Source organism: Cynoglossus semilaevis, chromosome 14, assembly GCF_000523025.1.
Source record: "Cynoglossus semilaevis isolate Cse_v1.0 chromosome 14, Cse_v1.0, whole genome shotgun sequence".
NCBI classification, from domain to species: Eukaryota; Metazoa; Chordata; class Actinopteri; order Pleuronectiformes; family Cynoglossidae; genus Cynoglossus; species Cynoglossus semilaevis.
In genome coordinates this window covers 20,828,657-20,856,232 of record NC_024320.1, presented here as the reverse complement: position 1 = coordinate 20,856,232, position 27,576 = coordinate 20,828,657, and the positions used below count along the sequence as shown (strand labels likewise).

Genomic DNA, 27,576 nt, shown 5'->3' with positions numbered 1-27,576 from the left:
TACTTGACGTCTGCGGAGCATGTCAGCAGCAACACACTCTAAGTGGTTGTGTCAGTATCAGGGTTTAATTGTTGTCAGCTCCGTCTTTAAACGGCCAACACACAATTAAAGTCGTGAACGTGGACGGCAGGAGGTGTTGTTGGTGCTAAATCAAACGAACAAGACGAGGCAGCAGCAGCAGCAGCAGCAGCAGCAGCAGCAGCAGCAGCAGCAGCAGCAGCAGCAGCAGCAGCAGCAGCAGCAGCATCAACATCAGCAGCAGCGTCAGCATCAGCATCAGCATCAGCATCAGCAGCATCAACATCAGCAGCATCAGCAGCATCAGCAGCAGCAGCATCAGCAGCAGCAGCAGCATCAGCAGCAGCAGCATCAGCAGTAACAGCAGCAGCAGCATCAGCATCAGCGTTATCAGCATCAGCATCAGAAGCATCTTATTGATTTTCCTCAGCCTTGTTGCATTCGGTGGATTAAACATCCTACTTTGTTCAACATAAAGAGTCTGTGACCACAGTGTGGTGACCTCACTCATCGATACAACATTTTTATTTGTTCCTAATTTACAGTTTAACGATAGATATATAGATATAGGGATGCAGTGGTATCTGTACTGGGCTGTATGATACTTCTAAATACTTGTAGTTGTACTACTTCTAAATACTTGTAGTTGTAAACAAGTTCAGATCCGGTTCACTACGCTGTGGTAACTACGCAGGACTTTCGATCCTTTTTTTTATTTTGACAGCTTAAAATGTACAAATTTACGAGGGAAAATTTCAAAAATAAAAATAATAAAAATTACAAAAGTTCTATTTCAATCTAAACATTACTGCAAGGGAACGACCTGCATCTCTGCTCCGTCTTAAGAAATACAGAAACAGCATTTCTTAAGAATGTTCTTTAGTTTCGGGGAAAAGAATCCGATACCTCCTTTTCTCCTCCAGAATGTTGTGTTCTGCTGTTGCTGAGGTGATAGTGTCCTGTTTACAGCAAAAGTTCACGCAAAGTTCAGTAGAGCATCTGGGCTTAGGTATCGGATCAGACGGGCTGTATTGTTTTGACCGATATCGATCCTGAGTATCGGATCGAGTCATCGTTAGCTTAAACAAGACAAAGATGCAGTGATGAAGCCTGTCAGCTGACGCCGAGAGACGTGTCTGGACACCTTTAAGTTAAAAAAAAATTGTACATCTTTTGAAAACGTAACAGAACATTTTTCACTGGTTTTTTCTTCAATTACCACGAAACACATTTCTGACGTGGGTGAACTCAAACTTAGACTGATCACAATCTTTAAAGGTGTGAAGTTTGCGGTGGAATGTTTTTGTTTTTTTTCACCAAAACATTACTGTAAGTTTAAAGCTGACGGCGTCACTGAAAAGACATAAGAGGAGAAGTCAAAAAAAGAGGAACAGCTGCTCCCACCCTGATCTCCAACTCCCAGCCAGCCACCCACTCACACACAGCATCTCTGTGTGCAGTGTCAGTCTGCTGCGGCTGATAGGTGGCACGCGGTTCCTCCTCAACACTAATCTGTCAAATAAGTGATGTACAGTGTTTGTGTGAAAAAAAAACAGTATGTCTCTGGAAGGAAGTTCCATCCCAGTGTGAATCTCTAGGACTTCCTGCTCCTCTGGGCTATCAGGATGCACAGACAGTCAGGAGACGCTCACACATATCCACTCCCCCGAAGCAACAATGACTCAACAGCTCAGCAGCCGACGACACAGTCTCTCAGGCCGCAAAGGTTTTTTTTTTTTCTTTTTCAGCAACATCAAGACACAACAACATTTTTGAGGCTACACCGCTGGACCACACCCAAAAAGTCACCACTCATTGGCGCCCCCTCACTGCTGACATTCGTACCACAACAAATCCAGGGAGAAGACCAGAGAGGACGAGGGAAGAGAGGACGAGGGGAGGACATAAAAGTTGCTGAGACAGAAAGAGATGAGAACAGACGAGTGCACTGTGGGTGGGACTCACCAGCTCCACTGACCCATAGTGTTTTCTGCTGAAGTCTCCACGTCGGCAGCCCAGGTCCTCCGAGGCAGAGCTGTAAGACAAAGACACAGTCAGACACCTGGCCTCTGTGTCCTGTAGGAAATCCCAGAAACATACAGTACATGAAGTCTGTATCATCACTCATACAAAAGTGGCAGCTGCAGCATCTGCTTCTCCCCAAATCTGTTTCTCACTTCATGGCTAAACACAAATTCCTGCTCTGTATTTTCTGTCCTCTCCTTCTGTGTGTCTCTCTGTTTGGCAGGGACAGTGCAGACATGGTGACTTGTGCTGGGAGTGGCGGCCAACCCAGTTTCTGATTGAGACGCGGTTCCTGATTAAATTACAGCCAAGTGATAGATGGAGAATGGCTTGAAGAGCTGACTGTTGCTCACATGGTCAAATGCAAACATACAATAAAGACGGCTGCAAAAACAAACAAACAAACAAACAAACAACCAGAGCACGAGCACAAATAAATGTTTTGGGATTTTCCTTTGACGAGATTATAACAGAATTCCATCAGACCCTCTGTGATAAACAGCTGATTCTGGAGGAGCCAGTACTGTACAGTAGTTAGCATTTTAGCTGCTTCAGCAAACAGAACACAGACAAAACAGTAAATATTTGACCATTTTTTGATGCTGAACTCCCCTTGCCGTCAAACTAGAAAAACGACTTGTTTTCTTGGCGAGGACGGTTCTTCCATCTGCTCCTCTATACAAAGTTAAAGGTAACAAAATTATAAATGAGAGATGATTAAATTAAAAAACAAAAAAGATTGTAACTGGATTATAATAAGTAGGTTCAAGGTTTTAGATGCATGGTATTTTATTTTGTCCACTCCTGTTTACATTTTTAAAAATGTATCAGTTTCTCCATTTGTCAAAGGATTGTTTTGAACTTGGTGGCACAATAAACCAATGTACAAGCAGCACACTCACTCACTCACACACACACACACACACACACACCTTACATGTATGCATAAGTAATTACATTACCATACATGCAAATTATTATTGTTAAGTATACATTTCTAATGTCAAGTTCCCAGAACAAACTCAATTTTCTGTTTTCTTTTTCTTTGAAAACAATGTAAAATGTTTAACGCCCAGAACCAGTTCATGAAAGTCAACACGACCAGGTGTAATACACATCCACAGGTCGGTATCGGGTTTTCCTCTGATAATGAAAACTCGATAACACAAGTCTGGTCACTAGATGGCAGCATTGCAGCTCATTTAATTAATATCATACACATCGTTGGTTTGTACAGATAAATTAATAAATATTACCAGGCCTATATTGGTATCGGTTGATATTGTAATCAGAAATTAAATGTTTGGACAATATCGGCGTATCGGATATCGGCAAAAAGCTAATATTGGACATCCCTATCCAATGGGTGAACTTCCGTCCAGCCCTTTAGAGTTGGGGTCCCCAACCCCTGGTTCTGGGACCAGTACTGGACCATGTGGTACCATATATAAAGTTTTATTTCAATTTTGTTCAAATTCACATCAGTGTGCAGGATATTTTATTTTATTGAAAGTGAATCACTTCCATTCGCTCCTATTTATACATTTAAATTTTAAAAATTATAAATGGGAGTTGTGTTTTATTTAAATTTGAAAAAGATTATTATTAAACTATAGTAAGAACATAGGTAAAAGTTTCTAGATTTTTTTCCCGTCATTGTGCATTGTACTTTATTTTGAAATAACGCTTCTGTCCACTCCTTCATGCATATTGAATATAATTGATAATTGAAAATATTAAAAGTGTTCCTGCTCTGACAGATAAGGGTTTGTTTGCAGTGAACAGCGTCGATACAGCATCAGTGTTGTGAGCAGGTCATACTGCAGCCTTTTTGCTTTGTCTCTCTGGACCACATCCCCCACTCCACCTCCTCTATCTCCCCTCCTCTCTCCCCTCTCTGGTCAGGTTTCTCTCTGTCTCCGTCTGATCGTCCTTCTATAGGAGCCGAAGATGAAGGCAGAGTGGGATCGTTAATACATAATGTACACTTGGGCTTAAAGGACACATCTGTACTACAGAACATATCCATCAGCGCTTCCTCGCTCCCTCTCCTCCTGCTCGCTTGCATCACTGATCGGGTGCGGTTTACTGGAGCTCCCTCACAACTCCTGCTTTTCTGTAATCCCACTTTGTCTTCTCGGTCCCTGGTTGCTATCTTTTCTGCCCTCCACCCTTGCTTTGAGAGGAGGTCATAAAAGTGATTCTTTATTAGAGCCGGATAATTACGTGCCGCCACCTTTCCTACAAAAACACTTCATCTCCTGGTGAGGATCACCTCATTCAGAAAAGGGTTTCAGGATTGTGGCATTTGCGGATGATTAATGAAACCCACGGACAATAAATGCATTGTCTCATCACCTAAAAGACCCATCTATTGAAAAAGGCTTTTTTGTTAAGGTTTTAAAGCAGTGATAGTGCTGTGAGACGGGAGGCCTGGTTATTCACGTGTTACTTCTGCTCGGCATAATAAAAAAAAAGAACCTTTAACTACAGATTTATGCTCATGGAAATATTCTATAACATCAAACATACAACAAAATCACACTGCAGTTTCTCTCTGGACATAACTCTCAAACTCAGAACTGACACAGAAAGTGCCAATAACAAACAAAACAATAACAAATGTGCTTCTACCTCTTGAACTGGTCGTCCAATCAACACGCAGAAGCCCAGCATCCGCACCTGCCCTTTGCACAATGACTACCAATGAAGCCTAGCCTCCATGGAAGTGACATCATTTGATGTATTATTCCAAACAGTATCTTTCCCATGCAGTGAAAACATCCTGTGAAACCATTTAGAAGCTGAGCTTCAACAGTGTTTAATACACGAACATAAGAGAAGAAAATGACATCAGACCATCTGCAATTCTTTGGTTAATAAAAATATAAACAAATGGTAAATATTAGTAGTAGTATATAATTCTTAATTCTTTTTATGTGGACTATCCAAATCCAGAGTTAGACAAAATGATGATTAAATGACAAATATCGATGCTAAATATTTTGATTGGAAGAGTTTGCCCTTTTCAACTACAGCCATGTATAAAGAAGCTAAAGATCTTGGAGTCCTCCCCTGCTGTCCTGCAGTGGTAGTGCACCCTTCGGGGACACAGATCTCAAAGTGGAATCCTCTTTAAAATTTTAACAGGAGTTTGGAGCAGCCGCCACTGTTTAACTGGTCGGTTGTTACATTTCAGCTGTTTCTTTTTCAATATGACTGAAAGTGCAGTATTCGCAGCAGTGAACGAGAAGGCACCAATTTACCAGGTGAGATGAGAGCAGGGACAGCACGGCCTGGAGTGTGATGAGAAACATGTAGCTGTCAACAAGGCTGTAGCATCGAAGCACAGGAACGATGAAATATTCACATTTCAAGTACAGCATGTGCCCAAAAACGAAGAGGTGTTTTTTTTTTTTTCCTGTGTGACTTTACAGCACTGTCGTCAGTCTGTGCCGTGTTTAATGTGTTTTGTTGTCGTCAGTCTGTGCCGTGTTTAATGTTTAGCCCCAATTTCAAAGATGTTTAATAACGATAAACTGTTTTGGTTTTTTATTTATATTAATTACATTTATTTTAAAATATTAATGAACTTTTACTGAATATTGAGGTTTAATTTCAAAAGCAACAGGGCCATGGAGCTGGGAGAGAGTAAAGTCTGAAGACTTATTTTGAACGATGCACTTTGTCTTTAGATAATCTACAGACTCCTGTTATATTATGTTACGTAACCTTACATAACAGCAGTGTGATTGGATCTTCATCAACCTGCCACTGTGCTAAAATACATCATTTAAACTTTGCATTGAACATGAAAAAAAAGGCAACGTTTGACTAAAGGAGGAATTTACGATGTCAAATCAAAAAAAAAGGCAACGTTTGACTAAATAAATATCATTCAACATTTGTGAGGAATTTACGATGTCAAATTTTTATTTTAGGACTAGGTGAAAATTGACTAAAAAGTGCGGTGCACGTGATTGGATAATGAGTGATTGACAGCCATGACAAGCCAGGACATCTGTTCCAGTCCAGTGTAGAATGTCAAATTATTTCACGTGCACCAACAAAAAAAGGTTCGAGTATGAAAGGTAGAGTTAGACATTACAAAGTAGAAAACACTGTGGCTAAATATCGCACTAGAAAACTTTGTACTGTACATACAGTCTGAGCATGAGAGCTTGGAGTCTACCCCTGCTGACTGGCAGCAGTATTGCACCCGTAACAGATATTTTAGTAAGGTCCCAGTAGAAAGAAACAGTCAGGGTGTCCGTTTAAACACATTCTATGATTTTAAAAGCACCACTCTCTTTTATTATTACCTGTAGATTTAAATGTGTGTAATAAAACTGTGTACTAGAAATCCACTGAGCTACACTCTGTAGTTAAAGACAAATTTAATTTATGTGAAAAATCCAATGAGAAGACGTCTCAGTTTCCAATACATACTGCAGCGAAGCTTCACCAAACGGGCAGGACCGTTTCAGATATAAGGTCTGTGGTTCCTGTCTGACGGCAGCAGACAGTGGCTGCTATAATGGCTCAACATAGATTAATGTGAAACATAAATCACACTGCCACGTATAAACCCCTGCAATGGCTTTGAGTGCTGCCTTAAATTGGCTCTTTGTGAGATTGTGTTATAAAGAAAAGCAACATGGACGAAAAACCACACAGCACCTGACCAGTGACGTAACCAAAAACAAACAAACAAACAAACAACAAAACAGTAAAAAATTGACAGAAAAATCATCTCACAACATCCCGTACACCAGTGATTCCCTACCTCTGTGCCGTGGAAAATTATCCAATTTCACTTAATTGGGCTGAAAACCTTTATTTATTTATTGCATATAATTTTTCTTTGCTCATCAAAGCATTACATGTAGAACAATTAAATATTCTTCTGCTAGATGGCAGTAGATGGCTATGAAAACTAAAAAAAAAAAAGATAATTTAAGAAGATCTCTGTGAGTGTCTTTCTTCAATTCCTGCCAGTATATCAGCGTTGTTTTCAACTAAACAGGCCAATATTTGAGTCAATTATGAGGTCATTTAAACTAGAAGATTATTATATTTCATTACATCTAGTTTGTGTTTGCTGGTTTGCTGCTCTACACCGTGACTTCATACAAAGTCATTTCCGTGAATGACAAAAGTCAGTTTCGGTCACAGATTGCTCGCCGCGCTACATGCACATCCATGAAACACAAACACATTACACACCTTTCTATCACAGCTCCTGACAAATAAGTCACACAGTCATTCCGCTCCACTGACAATTGGAAAAATCCATGCATAACAAGCATGAAAGCAATATGACACAGACATTTAATGAAATTTCCCCATCCTCACATCCCCTCTCTCTTCAGCTCATCTCCCCTGCATGGAAATGAGCAGCTGTGCCATTGGCAGCACTGTACTGTAGCACTGGCGCGCTATTCTATATGACACGTATATCAGTGTGTCCCAGTGTCACTGCAGCCCCGCACTCTCTGCTGCTGCTGAGAAAGCAGCTGCTGCAGTGGTGGCATTCCCACATCCACCAACCTTAAGAGGCTGCGATTGAGCGACAGCAGAGTAACCTTGGTGTAGTACACCTGAACTCCACCGCACACTCCAAGCCTCGGATGCTCCCTTCGATGCCTCATTCTGTAGCTGTCATATATATAAAGTGGCGTGCCCCTGCGCTCTACCTTGAACTGAAAAGCACAACATGAATTATTCACCATTTTCCATAGGCCGCTGTAACGTCTGCTCTCGTCTAACACAGCAGCGATGAGCTGAAGTTCAGGAGCTGTAGATAATCTGGAGCTGTGGTTTGGTTGGAAGCTGATGTGTGTGGCAACACTTCCACGCACAAGACTTGTGGATTCTGTCATTCATATTCCACCACTCCATCCCAGAGCTGCAGCCAACCCCAGCAGTGTTGGGGTGAGATACACCCTGGACAGTTATCCAGTCCAACACACATTCACATCTACGGTCAATTCAGAATCAACTTTACACTAATCTTAATGTTTGTTTCTGACTCTGTAAAAAACCACCATCAATCACCAGAGAAAACCCCGTTCACTAACTCCCTACTAAGGATCAAACCCTTCCTCTCCTCACTGTCAGGCAACAGCACTAACCACTCCTTCACCGTGTGACCCACTTGTGGATTCAGCGACGCTCGGTTTGTGCAGGGCAGCGCACGGTTAATGGGAAGGAATCAATAAATCATGCACTCGATGCCACTCCACATCACAAACAACCGTCGGTAATTGTCATTAGCGGATCAAAGTGAGCAGCGACGCACTTCTGATGCACCGACGTATTCAACACACGGCGGAGCAGGTGTCGTCAGCCCCGTCCTATTTGCTTTGGAGCTGCATAAAACATGCAGTTGCTGCAGGGATAATATGACAGAACGGATCTGTCATCTGCAACAGATGACGGCCGGACAGAGAGCGCAGAGACAACAGACAAAAGTGTTGGCAGCATTTCTGGTTTTTGGTTTTTTTCTTTTTACCGTTGATTGAAAGTCAACAGTTTGTTGGACGCTGGATCCACACTGTTCATGTCCCCATGCGATGTCAGTCCGGCGGACACGGCGACGAGTCTTCTCCCTCCCTGATGTCGGCTCCTCTACGGGCTAAGAGCGCAGGTTCATCACTGTGTGGCGCAAACTCTGAAGAAACAGCTGATCTAAAGCCGCACTGCTGCCGTTGCTGCTGCTGCTGCTGCTGCTGCTGCTGCTGATGATGATGATGATGATGCTCGGACTCTCTGTGGCTCCTGGGTCTGTGCGCAACTGGTCACTGCATGGTATGGAAGCGCAACCACTCAGCCACATGAGCTGAATGTTTACTCTCTCTCTCTCTCTCTCTCTCTCTCTCTCTCTCTCTCCCTCCCTCACCCAGTTTTTGCAGCCGTCCTCGTCAAGACTGTGCGACTTTGCGTAGACCACCCATTCAACAAGGCTTCTGTTCTACCTTCTAACTTTACAGACCTGCACAGGAACCATGGAATCATAGACCTTCACCTGTGTTTAGCTCAGATACAGTAGGTGGCAGTAGTGGTTCAAGGGTATGGGTATGGGCAAACTATGGCCCGCCAAAATTGTCCAAATTATGTTATTAATTTATATTATTTTATTATTTTTCTGCCTTTTCCCTGCATTGTCCGCATTTCACCGATAGATGGCGCAGAACAGACTAGAAGCATTAAAAACCTAAACACCCAAAATACTGCAAACAAATTTCATAAATGAAATGAATGAAAGTCCAGCAAACTCCACCACCGACTGTAGGACAGAACAAACCATAACACCGTCAATATGGAGAAAGAAATGAAGAAATGATGCTTTAGCTCTGAGGTCTTTAATCAGCACATGTGCCCCTAGAGGGTCATCAGAGGTACTGCAATTTCTGGTTGATTTAATTTTCTTAATTTTTTTCTACATGTCAAATAAAAACATGAACATATCAAGTTGTATATTACTTCCTATGGTTATTAGAGCAGAAGTGTTCCTTAAGGTAAAAAAAAACCCACGTACAAACACACACACACACACACACACACACAGAGTTTCCTGCTGGAGGCTCTGCTGAGCCACAGAAACCTCTCAGAGCAGATCATGCTCATATTTATTTTCTTCCTTTTCTTCAGTGTCTGTACAGCACAGGTCTGAGGCACCGAGTCTGTCAGAAGACAGGACGGAGACCAACGTTCACGTATCTTACTGAATTCAAAATAGGAAAATATGATACAGAGCCAAAGATTCAAGATTCAAGATTGTGTTAATTATTATAGTTATGGTTCAATTCAACTGTAAACATCACTCCAATCTTTCCTGTCCATTTCAGCAGTCATTTTATTTTCTTTGACCTCCGTGACCCTTACCAATCAATCACTCTTATGGCCTCTCTGGGGTTTACCCATAATTCCATTCAACAGCAGGTGCAGTCAGTGATGAGGTCATTTATTCTCTTAACCAGCCTCTTCCTCCTCTATTTATTATGTTCTTAAAATGCACTTTTCCTCCGGCTGCTCTTCATCCTCACAGACTGACCAACTGACCAACTGACGCTGCAGCTGACTGACCACATGACGCTGGGCTTGAGCCTGACACCACCGCTGCTTCAGAGTCAGCAGACGTAATTAAAAAGTTTTAACAGTGAAAATGCTGAGTCAGCTGTTCCTCAGTTTGGCTGTTCAGGGTGGAACCGATGAAGGAACACAATATTTACCATGACGTAGAGTTAAAACACCACTGTTCAGGGTGGAACCGATGAAGGAACCATGACGTAGAGTTAAAACACCACACCAGAGTTTTACATTTCCTCATCCTCATCATTACTCAAAAGTATTTGAATATAACGAAGCAAACATGTAAATAACAATAGTATTATATAAAAATATAACAAATATATAATAATAAAACTTGGGAAAGCAGCTGGACACATTGGAGCCACTTTGTCTTAACTTTTACATTTAGTCAGATTTGGAAATTATCTATCTATGTCTTACAACATAACTTTATTTTTTAAATGTATTTAATGCACAAACACCGCTGAGTTAGACGAGAACTGACAAATGTGGTTTTCACAGATTTTAGAGGAATTTTGTTTAACAATATAACATATTAATACATGTTTCTGCAATTTATTTATTTATAACTTATTGAAGTTAAGAATATTGTACATTGTTTTTTTATTTCATTTTTTAGGTTAAAAAATTCAGCAGCATTGACTGTGACTATAAGACAAATGCTTTTTAAGCTCAGGCCACACAAAACGACTTGGCGGGCCACATCTGGCCCGTGAGCCTTGAGTTTGACACGTGCTTTAGACAACCATTAAATTTGGAATACGTTTCCTGATGAGTTTAACAGTGTCCCCTGACCATTGGGATGAAACGTTAGTTTGAAATGAGCAGAATTTTCTTTTTAATGCTTAAAAACATGACTTAGGAATTGTAATTTTTGATCGTCCATCGGCACTCTGAGAAACGTGAAATACGAGCTGGGTTAAATCTGACACCAACAAAAGTTCAGCCACAGCCCATGTCTGCAGCTCAGCCTACACACACACACACACACACACACACACAGTAGGAGTGCAGGGCTACATGACACTCACCTGCTCATCCATTTTTAATCAGTAGAAACTCCCTCAGTCGCACAGCATACCAGAGGAAAACACCCACAGCTCCTGACACACACGCACGCACACACACACACACACACACACACACACTGAATATTCTCTTCTCTTCTCTTTGAATGTGACTGCATTCAAAAATAACCTGTGTTGAACAACAGCAGCTCATGGGACGAGAAGCCGCGGGGACAAAAAGCTGGTAAATAGAGACCACTGAAAATAAAGCTTTTCTTTCAGCTCAGGATTGAGTTACTGACAGGTCGCCTGGGACACCTGAACACCCCCACCACAAATTAGAGTCTGTGGATGATCTCACACTATACATTAGAGTCTGTGGATGATCTCACACTACACGAGTGCACAAACACACACACATTTGTGTAAACAATAGTATCAGATTCCCTTTGCATAAGAACTTCTGTTTTTTTATTTTTAATTTGTTTTAATTCTAATAGCTGCTGCTGGTGAAGCTGGTGTGTCAGAGAGGAAGTTGGGAAAGACTTCCTGTTCAAGAGACGAATCTGTAAACCAGGACGTGGAGATGCAGGTTTGAACATCTCCCAATGAAGAGAATAGTATGACAAAAAATATTGTTTCCAAAATACATTATAAATGCCCTGTATTAAAAATATAAAAAAAGAAAAAAAAATTAAAATCTATCATCAACATAGTTCATTTTTAGTGGTTGAAAACTATTTTCTATTTTTGCTACTTTTTTGGTACATAGTTTTATAAAATATTCATTCTTTCTTTTACAGCTCAATTCAAATCATCTTAAATAACTGTTTCAAGGGAAATAAACAGTATTTTCAGTCACTGCTGATTTCTGACCTTGTGTCTTCCACATGTCTGTGTGCGATACTAACAGACTCTTCTAACCCCGGCACAAATCCACCTTCATGTGTTTGTTTTTGTATATAAAGCTGTTTGCTGAGATGTTCCTTCGCGATGGAAACCTACAAAAGCTGCATGATGCAGATCAAGAACTCCCGGGTCAATATCTTTACTAATCCCTCAGAGCTGGGGTTCAGTCCTTAAGTCTCCCCCCTTTAAGCCCTCTCTGACCACCGTACCTTTCCCACGCGTAGGATAAACAGCGCCTCCGTTGCTTTGTGAGTTACGTTACAACCTGATTGGACGGTCAGCTCCTGGCACCGAATCAACCAGTAAAATTGATTTTTTTTTCCTTTCTAAAAATAGACGTGTGTTTGTGAGTTCACGTGTTTACAGCAGTAACAGACAGCGGCGAGCATCACATGCAGACAGTTTCGTACACATCCTGTGACAACATGCAAAACCATAACATTTGCACATGACATAAGCGATGGTTTTATCAGTGGATTATCGAGACACTGTGTGAGGAACTGGCACAAATAGAATAGGCCTTATTTGATTACCCAATAGTTCAACCATTGTTCATTCACTTGTACCAATATGTCGGAGGAGAACCTGCAGTCAGAGCGTCTTAATGAGCAGTGTTTCCTTGTCTGATCAGAGAATGGTGTATGTTGCACCATGTTGTTTGATAATTTGTTGGGTGGGTGGAGGTGGGGGTTATAATAAACTTTATTATTAAGTTTATTATTAACATTAAAAATAAAATCAATATGTATAATTAGGTTTAACTTGAGGTTCTACTTTCTGTTTTGCAAATAACAAAGTACATATATATGTTGCAGTCATTGATTTGACTTGTTTTGGGTTTCGTTGTTTACTTCACATGGGCTGTAAACAAGTACCAATGACAGCATCTGGCCAGTGAAACACAACAACAAACAACAGTCTAACGACAAACAACATTTCAGGAAAGCCTACCTGAGGCAATTCGATTTTAAAGAAAGATATTAATGGAAATGATTCTGATATTTAAGGTTCAAGAATTCTGAGTCAAATTAAATGTGTTGAAATCTGATCATTTCTGTGAGCTGGATTTTCATATTCCTCCTCTGCAGAATCCAAAGGTCACCACCTTCATCTTTGCCTCGTCTTTTAAGGCTTTTCAATGTGGGATCGGTTCAACGACTGATGATTGCGCCAATTATTAAGTTAATTTTGAGGTTTGAAAAACGTGATTGAATCAAATCCAACACAGACGGAGAGATATAATAATGAAACGTGTCAAAGCGACTTGAGATACTTTGGAAGACGTGCGTCAAAATGTTTTTGTTTATAAAAATCTGGTATCTTTCAAACTACAACACTAACTTTTTGAATGAGAGAGAGAGAGAGAGAGAGAGAGAGAGAGAGGTTGTGTCCTCTCCGTTCCTCTGCTCCTCCCAAATACCACCAGGTCAGTCCTGTGGCCTCAGTAAAATGTCAACACGTCATGGAATCCAGCAGGTTCTGATGCAACTTTCATTAAATGTGATCATGTGACCTAACCTCCAGCTCACGTGCTCATCACTCTGCCCATTGACAACACATGGCTGTCCTGTTGAGCAAAGCTTTTCTTACATTTTTCATATCATTTATTTCACAGTTTGAACAGCATGAACCACATTACACACGAAGAGCCTGACCTCTTGTGGCTGAACATGGTATTACATATAAATAGCAGAAGGAAGAAAACGCTTTTCCTCGCCAACAAGCACGTAAATTATTTTCTTTCGCTTACTTTACTGTTACTATTACAAAGAAGTAGAAGTAGAACAATTAAAAGAAGTAGAAGTAAAAGAAAATTGACTTCATTCTTCTTAATCTTAATACATTTAAAAGTTAAATTTCCCTTTTTTTTAAAAAAAACCCAAACTTTAGAGGAATGGTTAAGTCTTTGGTGTAGGGGAAAATTATAAATCTCCACTCAATTCTGTGTTCACAATCTGTTAACATTATGTGCTCATCCCAGACAAATAATACAGAAATTCAAATTAAACATAACCTGAGTTCAACACCAGCAACACTGCCTCCTCCTCGTCTTACTAACGTGTATTAAATGTGGTTTTGCAAATCGCAAAGTTAGCGTCTATTAGGGCGACACTTTGAAATAACTCAGCATAAAGAGACTGAATCCGGGAGAAAGCGGGAAAACTTGTTAGCCATGGACAATTACTAGTGTTTGTTGTTGTGCCTCATTTTTCGGTCCCCAGACTTTCGAGAATAAGAGGGGAATAGTAACTGTTTACATGACGTCCATAAACACAGAAAGTTCTCTTTAAACCTTCCTCAAAAACCTAACGGAAACATTTGCTCAATGATAAGTTCACATAAGAAGCAAAAGGCAAACTAGCCCAGAACATTTAGCTGATAGAAGGGGAAGTGGGTGAGTCTACAGACAGCAAAGATGTAATATAGCACTGTCCCCTAGTGGTTGTTATGTTTAAAAACCATGCCAATGTTGATTATGTGGGCAGCGACTTTTGAAGTAACGTTCGAATCAGCAGCAAGGAAACAAGAATTTTTTTTTGTCTTTCTCTTGAGCAAAATAAAAACAAACTTAAGGTCAATCTTGATTTTCTAAACAACATCAAAACTTCACCTACTCACCTCCAGTCTTTAATTCAAACTTTTACTTTATACTACGATTTATTTCTGTTCTTCACTCTCTAGAGATGAGTGAATTTGGCCACACTCTCTTGGAACCACAAGGTTTTTTTTATAAAAAAAAAAGTACTACAGCAGCCGCTCACAGGCAGCACTTCCTCTCTCTGGATTCATCTTAAAAGGTTATGACGGGGTCAGTGGGTTGGTGTGACGAAACTCACAGTGTACACACAAGCTGTGAGCACATTACACTGACTTCTTTTGAGCTTTCAAACTCTACTCTATTCCTCTGGCGTGTCGACACACACTCACTTTCACTTTACCAAAATGCATGTGGCTTGCGGCCGTGCTCCAGACGGCCACATCGCAGCCCGTACCCAGTTAAACGCACTGGCCTGGATCCAGCCAACTATAATGGAGCATATTTTTCCACCCTCTCCCAGAGCAGCGCACAGTGCATTCTGATGTGTAGGTATGTGTGTCTTTGAGTCCTAAATGGAAGCACATGTTCCTGAGGAAACGTTTTCATCGGGCTGTAATCAGGCAGGGGATTTTTCTTTCTTTTTTTTTTTTTTATAAACTTTTTTTTCTTCTTATGTAATTTGAGTCTATTTTTCTGTTTAAATTAGTCTGGTGCAGTGTACTGTGCGCATGGCTGAACTGTGCCGGGTTGTGCTGAGCTATGCAGCCACATATGGGAGTCATTACAGGCCAGTGTTTATCAGACCTCACTGAGGGACTGACTGTACGGCCGAGCAGAGCAGAACCAGCCTTGCACACACAGACTGGAGTTCCCAGCTACAGCCTTCTATGGAAGTCAGACATGTGAGGCAGTTCTGCAAACATAACATAGGTACTGGACATGATGCCTGTTCTTCACGCTGATGCCATCTGATTACATATTCAATATGAAAAGAAAGATTTTACTTTTCACAACTTGTACATCCAGTGCCTTGCTCAAGGACATGGCAGCAAAAGACTCATGTGACCATGTAATCAAGGTAGCATTATGTTATTCCCCGCCTTACAGGACTCCTGATTTTCTAAACATATTTTTAAAAATATTGCATAATTTAGATGATTGCACAGAAACCCTTTACTGCTGAGTAGAAAAGCCTTAAGTTTAAAGTGACAAAAATGAAGTCACAAAGTTCAGAACAAAGTGATGAGCACCACTGTATGGGCACAATTTCTGGAAAAATACTATTGTTCTTGGGACACTTTCCTTTAGGGCAGGGGTTCCCAAACATTTACACAATTAACCTCTGGTCCAGGACCCTCTCTCCGAACCCACAGACAATTCTACAAAATATGTGTAGAAACATGAACTTTTAGAATATATTTTCTTGATAACAGGATGAGAAAACGATGATTACGGCTGTTTACTTGTTGTACAGTTTGGGACAAATGGTTATAAAAATAATGTTGTTCTTTTTTCTTATATTTCCTCCAATTTTCTGAGGCCACCTAGCGCCCTCCACTTTGAATACCACTACGTTGCAGGTCTCTGCTGGTTAAGGCTGCGTTGAGGTTCAAGGTTTAGTTGTAGAGGTATAGTTTAGTTAAATTGTGAAATAGTTAAGACTAGGGTAAAAGCGTTGGCGGTTAAATTGTAAAATAGTTAAGACTAGGATAAATGCAAATGTCAGTGCAAAGTGTGTGTTTGGCTTAAAAAGGCAGCTCTTTCCAAATGTAAATATTTTTGCATGCGGGTGAAGAGTTTGAGAAACACCGAACCAAAGAACACAGGTGAAAAAGGCAAAACTCTGACATGTGGATCTCATGAAGGATCAGGAGGGAGGGAGAGAGAGAGAAGGGGAGGGAAAAGAGAGTTACGTCAAATTCACAGTGTGCAAATCAGTGGAGAGCCTCAAGTCAGCAAAAATGTCCATCATTTTGGCTCCCAGTTGGGAACACAGGGGGACGGCCGGCGGTCCTGACCAGCACGGCCATTTCCAATCTGTTTGTCAGAGGACACATCGATATGGTTTCATCTGTGTACAGTCTGATAGAAAAAAAACATGTCGTACATTGGAAACATATGTCCGTCGTCCGCACATCTTTGAAGTCAAAACCTCACCAGGAAACCACATGAGGACAAACCCTAATACATATTTCCTTCTCTATTTTTTTTTTTACGAGACAAACTCAAAGTTCCCTCGCCCATCTGTGTTTACAGTGCTTATAAACACACAGACCAGTGCATTTCAGCTACATCTGGAACTAGTATCGTGCCAATCTAACAAGCTACAACAAAAACCCCTGGCAACTGGATGCACAAAATATTGTGGGTTTGGCAGCTGGCGAGGTGAACGGAGACGCTGATAGCAGTTCAAAGCTATGCACTCAAACAACCTCCAAAGTGAGGAGTTCACAGAGTGAGAGGAGAAGGAGAGGCCAAGCAGGCGAAAGGGAGTTATTTTTGCTCCCTGGACGGGGATACGGCTGCAGGGCCAAACTGTCACTGAATCCTTTTTTTTTTTTTTTTTGTCTAGTGAGTAAATGGATGTTCGTGTGGACGGTAAAGGCAGGGAGGGGCTGCATGTCTGTTCGTGTGGACGGTAAAGGCAGGGAGGAGCTGCATGTCTTTGGCAGACTGAGGAGATTGATTAGTGGGCAGAACCCTTTTTAAAACTCATTAATCCCTGCCATCAAACCTAAGTGTTCCTTCCTGGTGAACAGGCTTTTTATCTCAGTGTGCTTGTTCATCCTCAGGTACAGAATCATACCTGCTCACCCAGTCTATTCACACATGGCCCCCCGGCTTTCAGCTGCATGATGAATGAGCTGCTCTCGCTCTCACCGCGCCGTGATGCTCTTTCCCAGTGCATGCCTTTCCTTAAATGAACTACAAACGTTCTGTTAAGAACTGATGAGTGAAACCGAGAGATTCAACGCAACGTTAGTTTCCACTACACTGAATCTGCTGAGGCCAAGTACAAAGACTACATACGGCTGAGGCTACAGAGAGGTTTTTTTCAGTATTGGGTCCAGGATGGTTCCCTCAGTCACCACCGCTTTGGCGCTTTGGACTGTGTGGGTCGCTCCAGTCTTGGGACTGTGTGGGTCGCTCCAGTCTTTGGACTTGTCAAGTCGCTCCAGTCTTTCTTGGCTTATTCATGTGTCACTGTGACGTCTAATCTCCCTCACACAAAACCAACCACAGCTGTCTAGGAGTGCTTTGAAATAGGTTGGAGTGAAAAGACCAGCGACAGACGGAGCGAACACAGACAAATGACAGAACTCCCATTGAGAATAATGGACGAGGGCAGGGCAGGGCGGGGGTCGCTGTTGTTGTTGCGGCCCCCAACCTTTTTTTGTACCAAGGACCGATCAGCTGGTATCAGCCGTGACTGTGGCCCGGTAATCTTTGAAGAATCATTAAATTTTCAAAACAAAACATCTTTTAGTCTTTATTCTGTTAGTATCACTGGAACCCAGTACCAAATGACCTAGAGACTGGCACTGGTCCCCGAACCAGAGGTTGGGGACCCCTGACTTAAAGGACTCAGAGGGGAAACAGTGTTTTCTAGAAGTTCTGTTTGCGATTCTAATAAAATCGAAATGGACTAAGGGGGTTTTTCCTGAATACTTTACCCACAATACAACTTGACCACTAATAGCTGAGTTAATGACTTCAGTGTGTTACAGAAGTCCTGGTCAAAAGAAGAGTGAAACAAAAGCAGAGCGCAGGCTCCAGTTCTGCTGCAGTGGCTCATGCAGAGTCACAACGATACCCAAACAGAGCAAAACACAGAAACAATAGGCAGCGGTCACCGTAATCAACCACTGGGCCTTTTTAATTTTCCACCAAGTTTAACGAGAGCCACAGCAGTGAAGAGCCAAATTCCTTAGGTCAAAGATTTTTCTGTGGTTCCTTCTGTCAACGAGAGAACCTGGAGGACCGACGAGTTTGTTCCTCTAAGACAGGGGTGTCAAACGGAGCGGACCAGTACAATCATGACATAATTACCTATAAATAACAATCCAGTCAACATTTTAAAAAAAATCTAAGCAATCTTTTACAAAACATTTCCTGAACAAAGTGTTTGTGTTTTGTTTTGTTTTTTTCAAAATTCATCAAGCAGGCAGGATTAAGACCACGAGTGGTCAGGCTTTGGCCCTCGGACCATATGTTTGACACCCCTGCTCTAAGACTCAGTAGTCATTGAGTAACACAGTGTTTGGAGGAATGATGGTTTACTCAATGCCTCGCTAATTTCTCCTGAATGTTTATAAATCGTTTTAGAAAAATCTTTAATCAATTATTGAAAAGTCAAACTTTCCTCCTCTAATGTCAACAACAGACTCGGCTGAACCCATTTGGACGGTGGGATGACACAGACACATAACATGCGTCACTCGGTCGTGTAGATTCCTTAACCAATTGGCTAATGATAGACAACCAAAGCCTGTCCCTGGGGAGGTCCAGCAGACTGGAGACACGGCTCATGGACAACAACACTCGACCGACGCCTACAGTCCTAACAGCTGATGTGGACCAATGATGCAGCTTCTATGAAGTGAAGAGAGGATGTGCGTTGGTCAGGAGACGCGATACGTACCGTACTTCAGAAACACAACCAACACTCGCTCCTGAACAGCGAACAACATCGCAGTGTTATAGCCAATCACAGAGGAGGTTGAAACTTGTCCGTTTCTGTCTGAGGACGTGAATGAAACTTCTATTCATTAACACCGTAGGATGTGACTTGTTCTTTAAAATTAATTTTGTTATTTAATGATGTATTTGAAATTTAAATTGTATTAATATTTTCAGAGCCATAACTTTTTATATAAATAGTTTCATTAACGTCGGCTTGTAATCATTGTGAAATTGATACCAAAATATTCCCACAGCTACTGCATTAAACTTGACCTCAATCCATCAGTTTTTACAGTGTTTATCGTTTAAAGGTTTGTGAGGTTTACTGGACTGCAGTTAGTCCTGCTATTGTGTATGGTTTAGCAATATTGGCACATCATGGACAGGACAGGACGTGTGAGGTTTACTGGACTGCAGTTAGTCATCATGGACAGGACAGGACGGGAGAGTGGTCTGGAGGGGACAGAGATGAAGAATCAGAAATGGACGGTTTGGAAAGGAGGCTCTAAAAGGTGACAGCACTGGACTTCAAGTCCATTTCTGTACAATATCCCAACCCAGTCAGAACAAATGTAACTCACCACTGCTGGTGAATGTTACCTTAACCACGCAGCGACCCCCTAAATGTCATCTATCGTTCTTCTATCTAAATGGGATTTCTTATCATTAAATTGGTCTTCTGACCCAAAGCTCATCAGAGCAGAGCGCCTCCTGCCTGCTGGCTACAACTGGCCACTTTCCCATTCTTCTCTGTGCTTTATGTGGTAACCATAGCTTTATGGTAATTTGTTATTATGCAGTGTTTGCAGTGGGCCAATATATCTCTGATACATACAGTATCTCTGGCTGTGTCATTTTCCCATCACAGTTTCACTGTGCATCTAGTTTCTACTATATCATCCTGATTTAACCTGATCAACGCGACGCCCAGCGTTTTATACACACACATCTGCATAAAGAACTCATTGGTCGAGTTTATCATCTTTTACGCGATAATCTCTAGATTATCTCTGATAATAATCTGAAGTACGGACGTTTAATCTGAGGAAGTGGACAAATCTGTGATCAAGGAAACTGCAAATGATATTTAATAACTCCACAATATATCAAAAAAAATAGTAGATATAGATTATAGACTTAAATGCTAAATGCTAATTTCTCCCCAGGACTGTGTGAGTGTGTGTGTGTGTGTGTGTGTGTGTGTAGCCTGGAGAGAAAGCAGAGCAGCTGATCAACATCATGATAACAAATAACTTTGTGACTTTCCTTCAGAGGTCAACATTTGAAAACACTCCGGTCTCTGTGTGTGTGTGAGAACATGTGACTACAGTATATACACTGAAGCATGTTCCAAACACACCGTGTCAAGTGTCAGTAACCGGCAGCTACGCCTGAGAAGCTGTATTGAAGCATGTTCCAAACACACCGTGTCAATGTGCTACGCCTGAGAAGCTGTATATGCATCCCTGCAGCACAATAACTTCTACCCAGACTCCCCAGCAGCAGTAGCACTTTACTTGAGTGTGTTTCATATCTCCTTGGTGCAGTCCAGTTTCCCATGCCGTAGCACTTCAGGCTCAGCTCTGATTGATTGTCTGTTAAACTGCTGGTGTCTGAGGGACAGTCTGCCAGGAAGTTTACGGAGTGATTGATGCCACAGCGTGCAGAAAAGGGAGAATTCCCCTGCACCGCGGAGGAAAGAAAAATCAAGGTAATTAGAAGAGATGTGAGATGTAAAAATCAAGGAACTCTCACTCCTGCAAACATCCCACGACTCCTGGCAGTCGAGGAGGAAACATTTCCAATGCCCATATTTCACATGTCCGATCTCCGTCTTTAACACAAACACATGCACACGAACACTATGTTATCTGCCAAAAGAGCTAGAAAGCAAGTTTTATGAGTAATTGTGCACACCTACACAGGCTGTCAGAAAGTACAGGAAATAAGAGCCGCGGTAGAAGTGATAGGAGGGATATAAATAAACCATAAAGAACTCCGGGCTGGATGGACGTCTACTTCATAAAATATTGATCAGTGATTACCAGTAAAAAAAAATTTTTCATTTTCATCAACATTTTATTGTTATGATTCCTGGTACATAAACACATCCTGATACCCAAGGTTTTGATCTCTATGATATTTTTTGTAAAAGCACAGACTTCTGTTACTGTCCCAGTGTTTTTACATTCATGTTTAATATCAACAGTGTGAATTAAAGTGGGCAGAAATGGAAGTATAAAAATAACAAACAGAAAAGATGTGCTATATCCTGCCATCTTTATTTTTATGATGTGAACGACTCACAAAATAAAAAGCCTAGAACACAACTTGAAAACAGCAGAAAGAAAATTTAGAGTCAGTACCGGAGGGAGAAAATACAATGAAAATTAATTTACAGCCCAGACTTAAAGAGTGGTGAGTATGATTTTCCATGTACAGTGATGCAACTGTTGGGAACGCAGTTGGTCGGAATGACTGGAAAAACATTGTAGCGCTTTGACCGGAGGTTCCACCTCATTACAGGTAGAATTAAATGTTTTCATGCACTTAATAAATAAATGCAAAAGGAAGTTCGGTTGTGCGCAGTTGATCCTAACGTGTAATCAGGACGAAAAACGAGTCGAAGTGATCGGTGTCTTACAGTGAGAAGATCAGAGAATCGACCTCCGAGGTAACAGATGTCCATGGACTGGAGAACAGTCCAGGATGCTTAGTGAACGCACAATAAAATCAGATGATGTTTTAACTAAATCCATCTGTAAAACAACTAAATCCACATTTAACTAAATCCATCTGTAAAACAACTGAATCCACAAAAGACGTCTTTCACAAACCAGTGATAGAGAGTTCCATGGTATAAACCAGGTCACTGATGGTGAAAGTCTTACAAACGCTGGTACATTTTTGGGACATCGGTGTAAAAAGCCAAACAACCATGAACACACTCCTGCTGGATGGGCCGGTCCATGAATACACAGGTCCAGAAATGTTCAGTGTCTGCTGGAGGTGACCACAGGACGGCCCGCATCATCTGGGCTGCAATCTAATCTGGTCAATCTGCCAACAGGACCCCGTCCACTCTGAAGGGGTCTGTGCCCTCCTCCCCACTCTTCAGAGTGGATGAGTGTCAACACAGGTGTATGGCTCAGTCAGTCTGGGTGCACGATCACCCAAACTGTTTTCCCTCCACAGCTTTTTTTAGATTTAGGGAGTGGGGGGAGGGGGGGGCTCTTTCTTGCACGACTGACCAATCAGTCAAAATTCCGTGTTTTGGCTGTAAAACAGCGGTTGGCAGAGTCCCACCACTGGACAGCACGGTCAATAACGCAGAGTCAGGTGCAGACAACCCGCATCCGTGCGTAACGAACCGCCTCTACGGCTGGAGTGGAGACGAGGACGCACGGTTTTAGGATTTGGAAGAAGGGGGAAAAACCAGATCGTGGAGCCCCAGAACTGAGACCCCGGGACGAGTCTATGACTACATTTCGTTTGGACGGAGACGGAGGTTTGGGGGGGGGGTATTCCCTGCTCTCCGTGTCCGTGTCAGTGCGCGCACACAGTGGATAAATGACCCACAGTATGTCAACCATTGTCTAGCCCCAGGTAAAGTACTCAGTGCTGCTAACAGTGTATCTGTGAGGTGGTCTTCGCCCCCCCCCCCCGACCACCCTTCACATTTTGTCCCAGACACCATCAGCCGTTAAACGGAGGTCCTACCTGGTGATCTCGAAGCTGCAGCCTTTCCGTAGGAGAAGGGCTCTCTTCCGCATGATGCCTTTGTCCCTGCCGAGGTACACATTTTTATCTGAATTCATGGGTGCTGGACGAGCAGGTAGACCCAGGAAGACAGCCAAGACTTCCTCTCCAAGGATTTAAAAGATATATATATATAAAAAAAAATTAAATATATATAAAAAAAGATCCGAGGACTAGAGGCGGAGGAAAACGAGAGACGGGCTAGCCGAAAAGGGGAAGGAGGAAACGGACTACTTTTACGCTCGGCTCATCTCAGCGGAGCAAAGAAAAGTGATCTTGCAGACTTTTTTTTTTTGGTCCGTCGGGCTAAACAAAGACGAACTGAAGCCTTCAGAGGTACATGCTGCTGCTGCTGCTGCTGCTGCTGCTGAGGCTGCTGCTGAGGCTGAGGCTGAGGCTCGGTTGTTTCTCCATAAAGCAGCAGCAGACTGGGACACGGAGCGGGGCTGCAGCAGTTGTCAACCTGAGTCTCTGTCTGCTGCTCCACTGATACCGTGATCCTGAAGTGAGGTGGAGGAGGAAACAACACTCTGCAGCTTCAGCTTCACGTTGGCACTGAGAGGCTGCAGCAGAGAGAGAGAGAGAGAGAGATAGAGAGGAGGCAGAGAAACAGAGGGCTACAAAGAGGGGAGAGGAAGGGGAAGAGTGAGAGAGAGTGAGAGAGAGAGAGAGTGAAAACGGGAAGAAAGTGGGAGGGAGAGAGAGAAGACAGAAGAAGACGAGAGAGGGAGAGTGTTTGTTAGAGAGTGGCACACCGAAAAGAGAGGATGGGAGAAAGTGAGAGGGAGAGAAAGAGACAGAGAAGGGGTGAGGGAGAGATGATAGAGGGAAAGTGTGTGTGAGAGAGGGGGGGGGGGGTGAAGGTTTTGTACAGTAGGTTCCGAATCTCTGAAGGTCTTCTAAAGGTCAAGGATTAGCTTGTGGGTCAACCTTGTATAATAAATAAAAACATAATAGTGCTGAAGCAAATGTGTCCAAAGTCTGGCTCACGGGCCAGTTGTTGGGCTCGGAGAACTAGCCTTCGACAAGGTTAAAGAGTCTCACTTCCATTTGTTGTTTTGTAAAATCAAACTATTTTGATCTTTGGATACATATGGTCCAACCTTAATGTGATTTGATTTTATAAAAACCAACAACACGTACAGTACGCAGTACACAGTACGCAGTACGCAGTACGCAGTACGCAGTACGCAGTACGCAGTACGTACATTAGGTTGTTGCCTGTTGCTCACTGTTCTGTGTTTCACTTTTTCCATTGTGCAGGATCTGAAGTACAAATACAAGTAGAGTGAAAGTAAACTCCGACACACGTATACAAATACACAGAGCGCGACTCGTGCGTCAGCCACTGTTTAGACGAGGAATTCTCTGGCTGTGACTCAGCTACAGTCGGAGCCGTGGCCGTGTGTGAGTGATCAGTTTGATTGGCCTGAGGTTCTGACTCACGTGGACTACATCACTTCTGTTTTACCTCCAAACCCTGTGATTAAAGACGCCTTTAAATAGCTTCCCTCGCTCCAACACCACTTATCGTGTCGTTGTGTCAAAGCAGGAGAGAGTGCGTCGTCTGAGCCTAAAGTCCAACTCTTAACCATGAAACTCTTCAAGTTAACTCACACGTTCAAAAGTGACTAGTCTGTAATAAAAAAAAAAACAAGTTAACTCACACGTTCAAAAGTGACTGGTCTGTAATAAAAAAAAAACATTTATTTTTCTGACCTCCAGCCTAACAAGAGGTTTTTAATGGCGTTTCCAAAAGACGACCCTAGACGTGTTCTTTTTTTTCCCCCAGGGTCGATGAAATATAAACTCGGTCGAGGTAGATTCCTGTGATGTAGTGAGATCCTTTAATGCAGTACACATTCAGCTGTTTCTGTACAAGGATGAAAAGTATACTGAAAAACTCCCTCTGTGAGTCTGTGACCTCCAGCAGGATTTTAATAAAAACCTGAGACCAAAAGAAAATTCAGTTTTTATCCTCTGTTGTTGTGGTCTGTGTTGAGGAAATAGACAAAGCAGGAAATGATGTTTTAAGTACTCGGAGAAGTATTCTTTCTTCTGTGTTTTACTGTCTGCCACCCATGTAGTGAAGTGTCTGGTCCTCTGTTTGCGCTGGTAATCGTTCAGAGCTCTGCACTCAGTTAGGAGCAGCTTTGTCACGGCTGCATCTGGGAGTTTAACGAGAACGGTATGACCGGGAAGAAAAGAAGAACAAAATATTTGTTGATTGGACCAACAAGAAAGATTCTAAAGGCAACTGCTCAGTCCTTTAATTAAAGCAGTGGCTTTCAAAGTAGGGGGCGCCCCCCTCCAGTGAGGGCACAGTTATTGCATATTGGGGCCACAGTAGGGAAATACCACTGAATTGTCATTTTACTTCAGAACCAAAATTTTAAAAATACCTTATTGATTCCCAGGAGGAAATTACAGTTAATTGTACAAAAACATTTTGTGCTAAAATCACTTTAGCACAAAAAACAATTAGTATTATTATAATTACACGTACGAACAGCATCAAGTGTACAACAAGGTTAGCTAAAGTAATACAGAATAACTGTCAGGGTCAAGTCAGTCTAGCTAAAGTAATACAGAATAACTGTCAAGGTCAAGTCAGTCTGGTCTAAGTTAAAAAAAAAAAAAATCAGTCCAAACCAAGTGCCAAACACAGAATAAACTAAAAGATAAAAAATATCATCCACTAAGTGGCGTAAACTCAATGTTAGCATCGTTAGCTGTAAAGGGATCTTAGCATATCTTGTGCGGCCTTTAAATCTATGAACTTCATTTTCATTTTAACACAGCTGTGTTTGTAATAGTTGGTGATTATCTGGCAGATGAAAATCGTATTTTCAGCATGAATAAATATTTCTCTCTGTCTATTCTCTCACTCTGTTCAGTATTACACAGTGATGATGTAACAATGCCACACCATAATACTACACGTCCAGCTTTCTTAAGTTATGCTTGAGATTTTAGCAGTTCATCTTGACTGTACAGTTTCATGACATGCACAAGTGCTTCCATTTACTAAATGAATGCATCGATCAACCGAAGCTGTTTCAGCCCTGACAGGGAAACACACAAAAAGTGAGTGGGATGTGAGCAAGAAACATTCTGTCATCAAAGTTGATGTGTTAAAAGCAGGAAAAATACAGGGGAGTCTCAGTACTTAACAGTAAGTGTGTACTACTCGGCCAGATTTTGATGTTGGGGACGTCTGCAGTACTCTACAGGTTTTCATCAGGGGTCCAAAAGACAAGCCAGTGTAGCTCACACTGCTACGTTTGTAATATAGACTAGCGGTACACTTCGTACAAGATGTACCGTGTACCAGACTAATCGTTTTGGTACCCATATGTAACCTCATATTCTTGAAATGTATCAAGGACAACCACAGTAAATCAAACTAAATCCCAACTTTCTCTGAAACCTTCTCTCATTCAACATTCAATAGTTTCCAGCAAATTAGCTTCAGTTAGCAGTTAGCACAGATGAGCTTGGTGTGAAAAATGAAAGTGATCTCTTTCGACTACGCTGTTGGAAATCACGGGATTCAAGGCTGGTTCCAGAGAAAACACCAAAAGCAAACACGAGGCAGCGTAGCTGAGGCAGAGTCAAATTAGCAACTTAAGATTTTACTCTATTTATCTACTGCTCTATTTTTTATTTATTTTTAAATGTATTAGAAGTGAGGATTATTGGTGGCAATGTGTGCTAATTTGTGTGCTAATGTGTGCTAATATGCGTGTAATTTAATACCGAAAATGTACCAAACTGTGAAGTCAATGCCAAGGTAAGTACTGAGGTCTTACCTACAGCCCCTCCCCTCTCCCCACCTCCCCCATATGGTTTGATGTTCAAGGAAAATGTTATATTGTACCAACAGCATGCAATGAAATAAATGCAATGAAAATGGTTTATATAAAAACAGCATTCAGCAAATACAGACTTCCCATCTGGTAGAATTAGGAGGAAGACTCCTCTTCCTCGTCTCTTCATCTCCTGTCCCCACTGCCTCTAAATGGACCGATTCATTTGTGTCCTGCTGACCTGAGCAATAAAATAAGAACCAGCAGGAAACGCCAGACACCAGCAGAGCTGGGTTTATTAGTGTTCTCCACAGAAGGACTCCAGAATCCAGACTGTTGTCGCACAGAAATCCTTAGATTTTTGTTTTACATCTCGGGGACTGGTGTGGTTTTATCCACAGGGTTGTTGACGTCAGCAGTCTACAGACTGTATGTGTAAACTGTCATTGTTAAAGCTACAGTTTTAATGAACCCCCATAGACAAGGTTATCTCGTTAGCACTGACTGTTTGATAATCCGAAAAACTCCAGTCGACGTGACGTCTATCACCACAGAACAGCAGATGGCACCAGAAAAACATCTTGCCACCTGAGCATCCAACATTGTCAATATAGCTTTTTAGTAGGGATATTATCAGCCCAACATTAGAATATTATATAATATCTGTATGAATTGTTATTGGTTTTTCCTCCGATAGTGAAAACCCAATAAGGCAATGGTCCAATATTGTCCA

At 41.9% G+C, this 27,576-nt stretch overlaps 2 protein-coding genes and 1 long non-coding RNA gene across 15 annotated transcripts in view; 1 reads left to right on the top strand and 2 right to left on the bottom strand.

Moving 5' to 3' along the window:
- Window positions 1-23,578, bottom strand: part of garnl3 (GTPase activating Rap/RanGAP domain like 3) — a 57,985-nt gene extending 34,407 nt beyond the window's left edge. For 2 of the 6 annotated variants that reach the window (XM_008325799.3, XM_008325798.3), the window contains exons 1-2: window positions 22,996-23,578; window positions 1,984-2,053 (exon numbers count right to left, since the gene is read on the bottom strand). In XM_008325799.3, the coding sequence (XP_008324021.1) occupies window positions 1,984-2,053; window positions 22,996-23,093 (168 nt within the window). In that variant the 5' untranslated portion in view covers window positions 23,094-23,578. Of the gene's footprint in view, window positions 1-1,983; window positions 2,054-2,148; window positions 2,962-8,557; window positions 9,346-22,995 lie in introns of those variants that run through there. The other 4 variants (XM_008325795.3, XM_008325801.3, XM_008325796.3 and 1 more) reach the window with 3 other exon arrangements.
- Window positions 1-27,576, top strand: part of dab2ipb (DAB2 interacting protein b) — a 791,247-nt gene that overhangs the window by 458,801 nt on the left and 304,870 nt on the right. The gene's annotated exons all lie outside the window — the stretch shown is intronic.
- The window catches only part of LOC112488080 (uncharacterized), an 8,755-nt gene continuing 5,900 nt past the window's right edge, over window positions 24,722-27,576 (bottom strand). The window contains exon 3 of the long non-coding RNA XR_003051800.1: window positions 24,722-25,202. This is a non-coding gene — a long non-coding RNA (uncharacterized LOC112488080). The remainder of the gene's footprint in view (window positions 25,203-27,576) is intronic.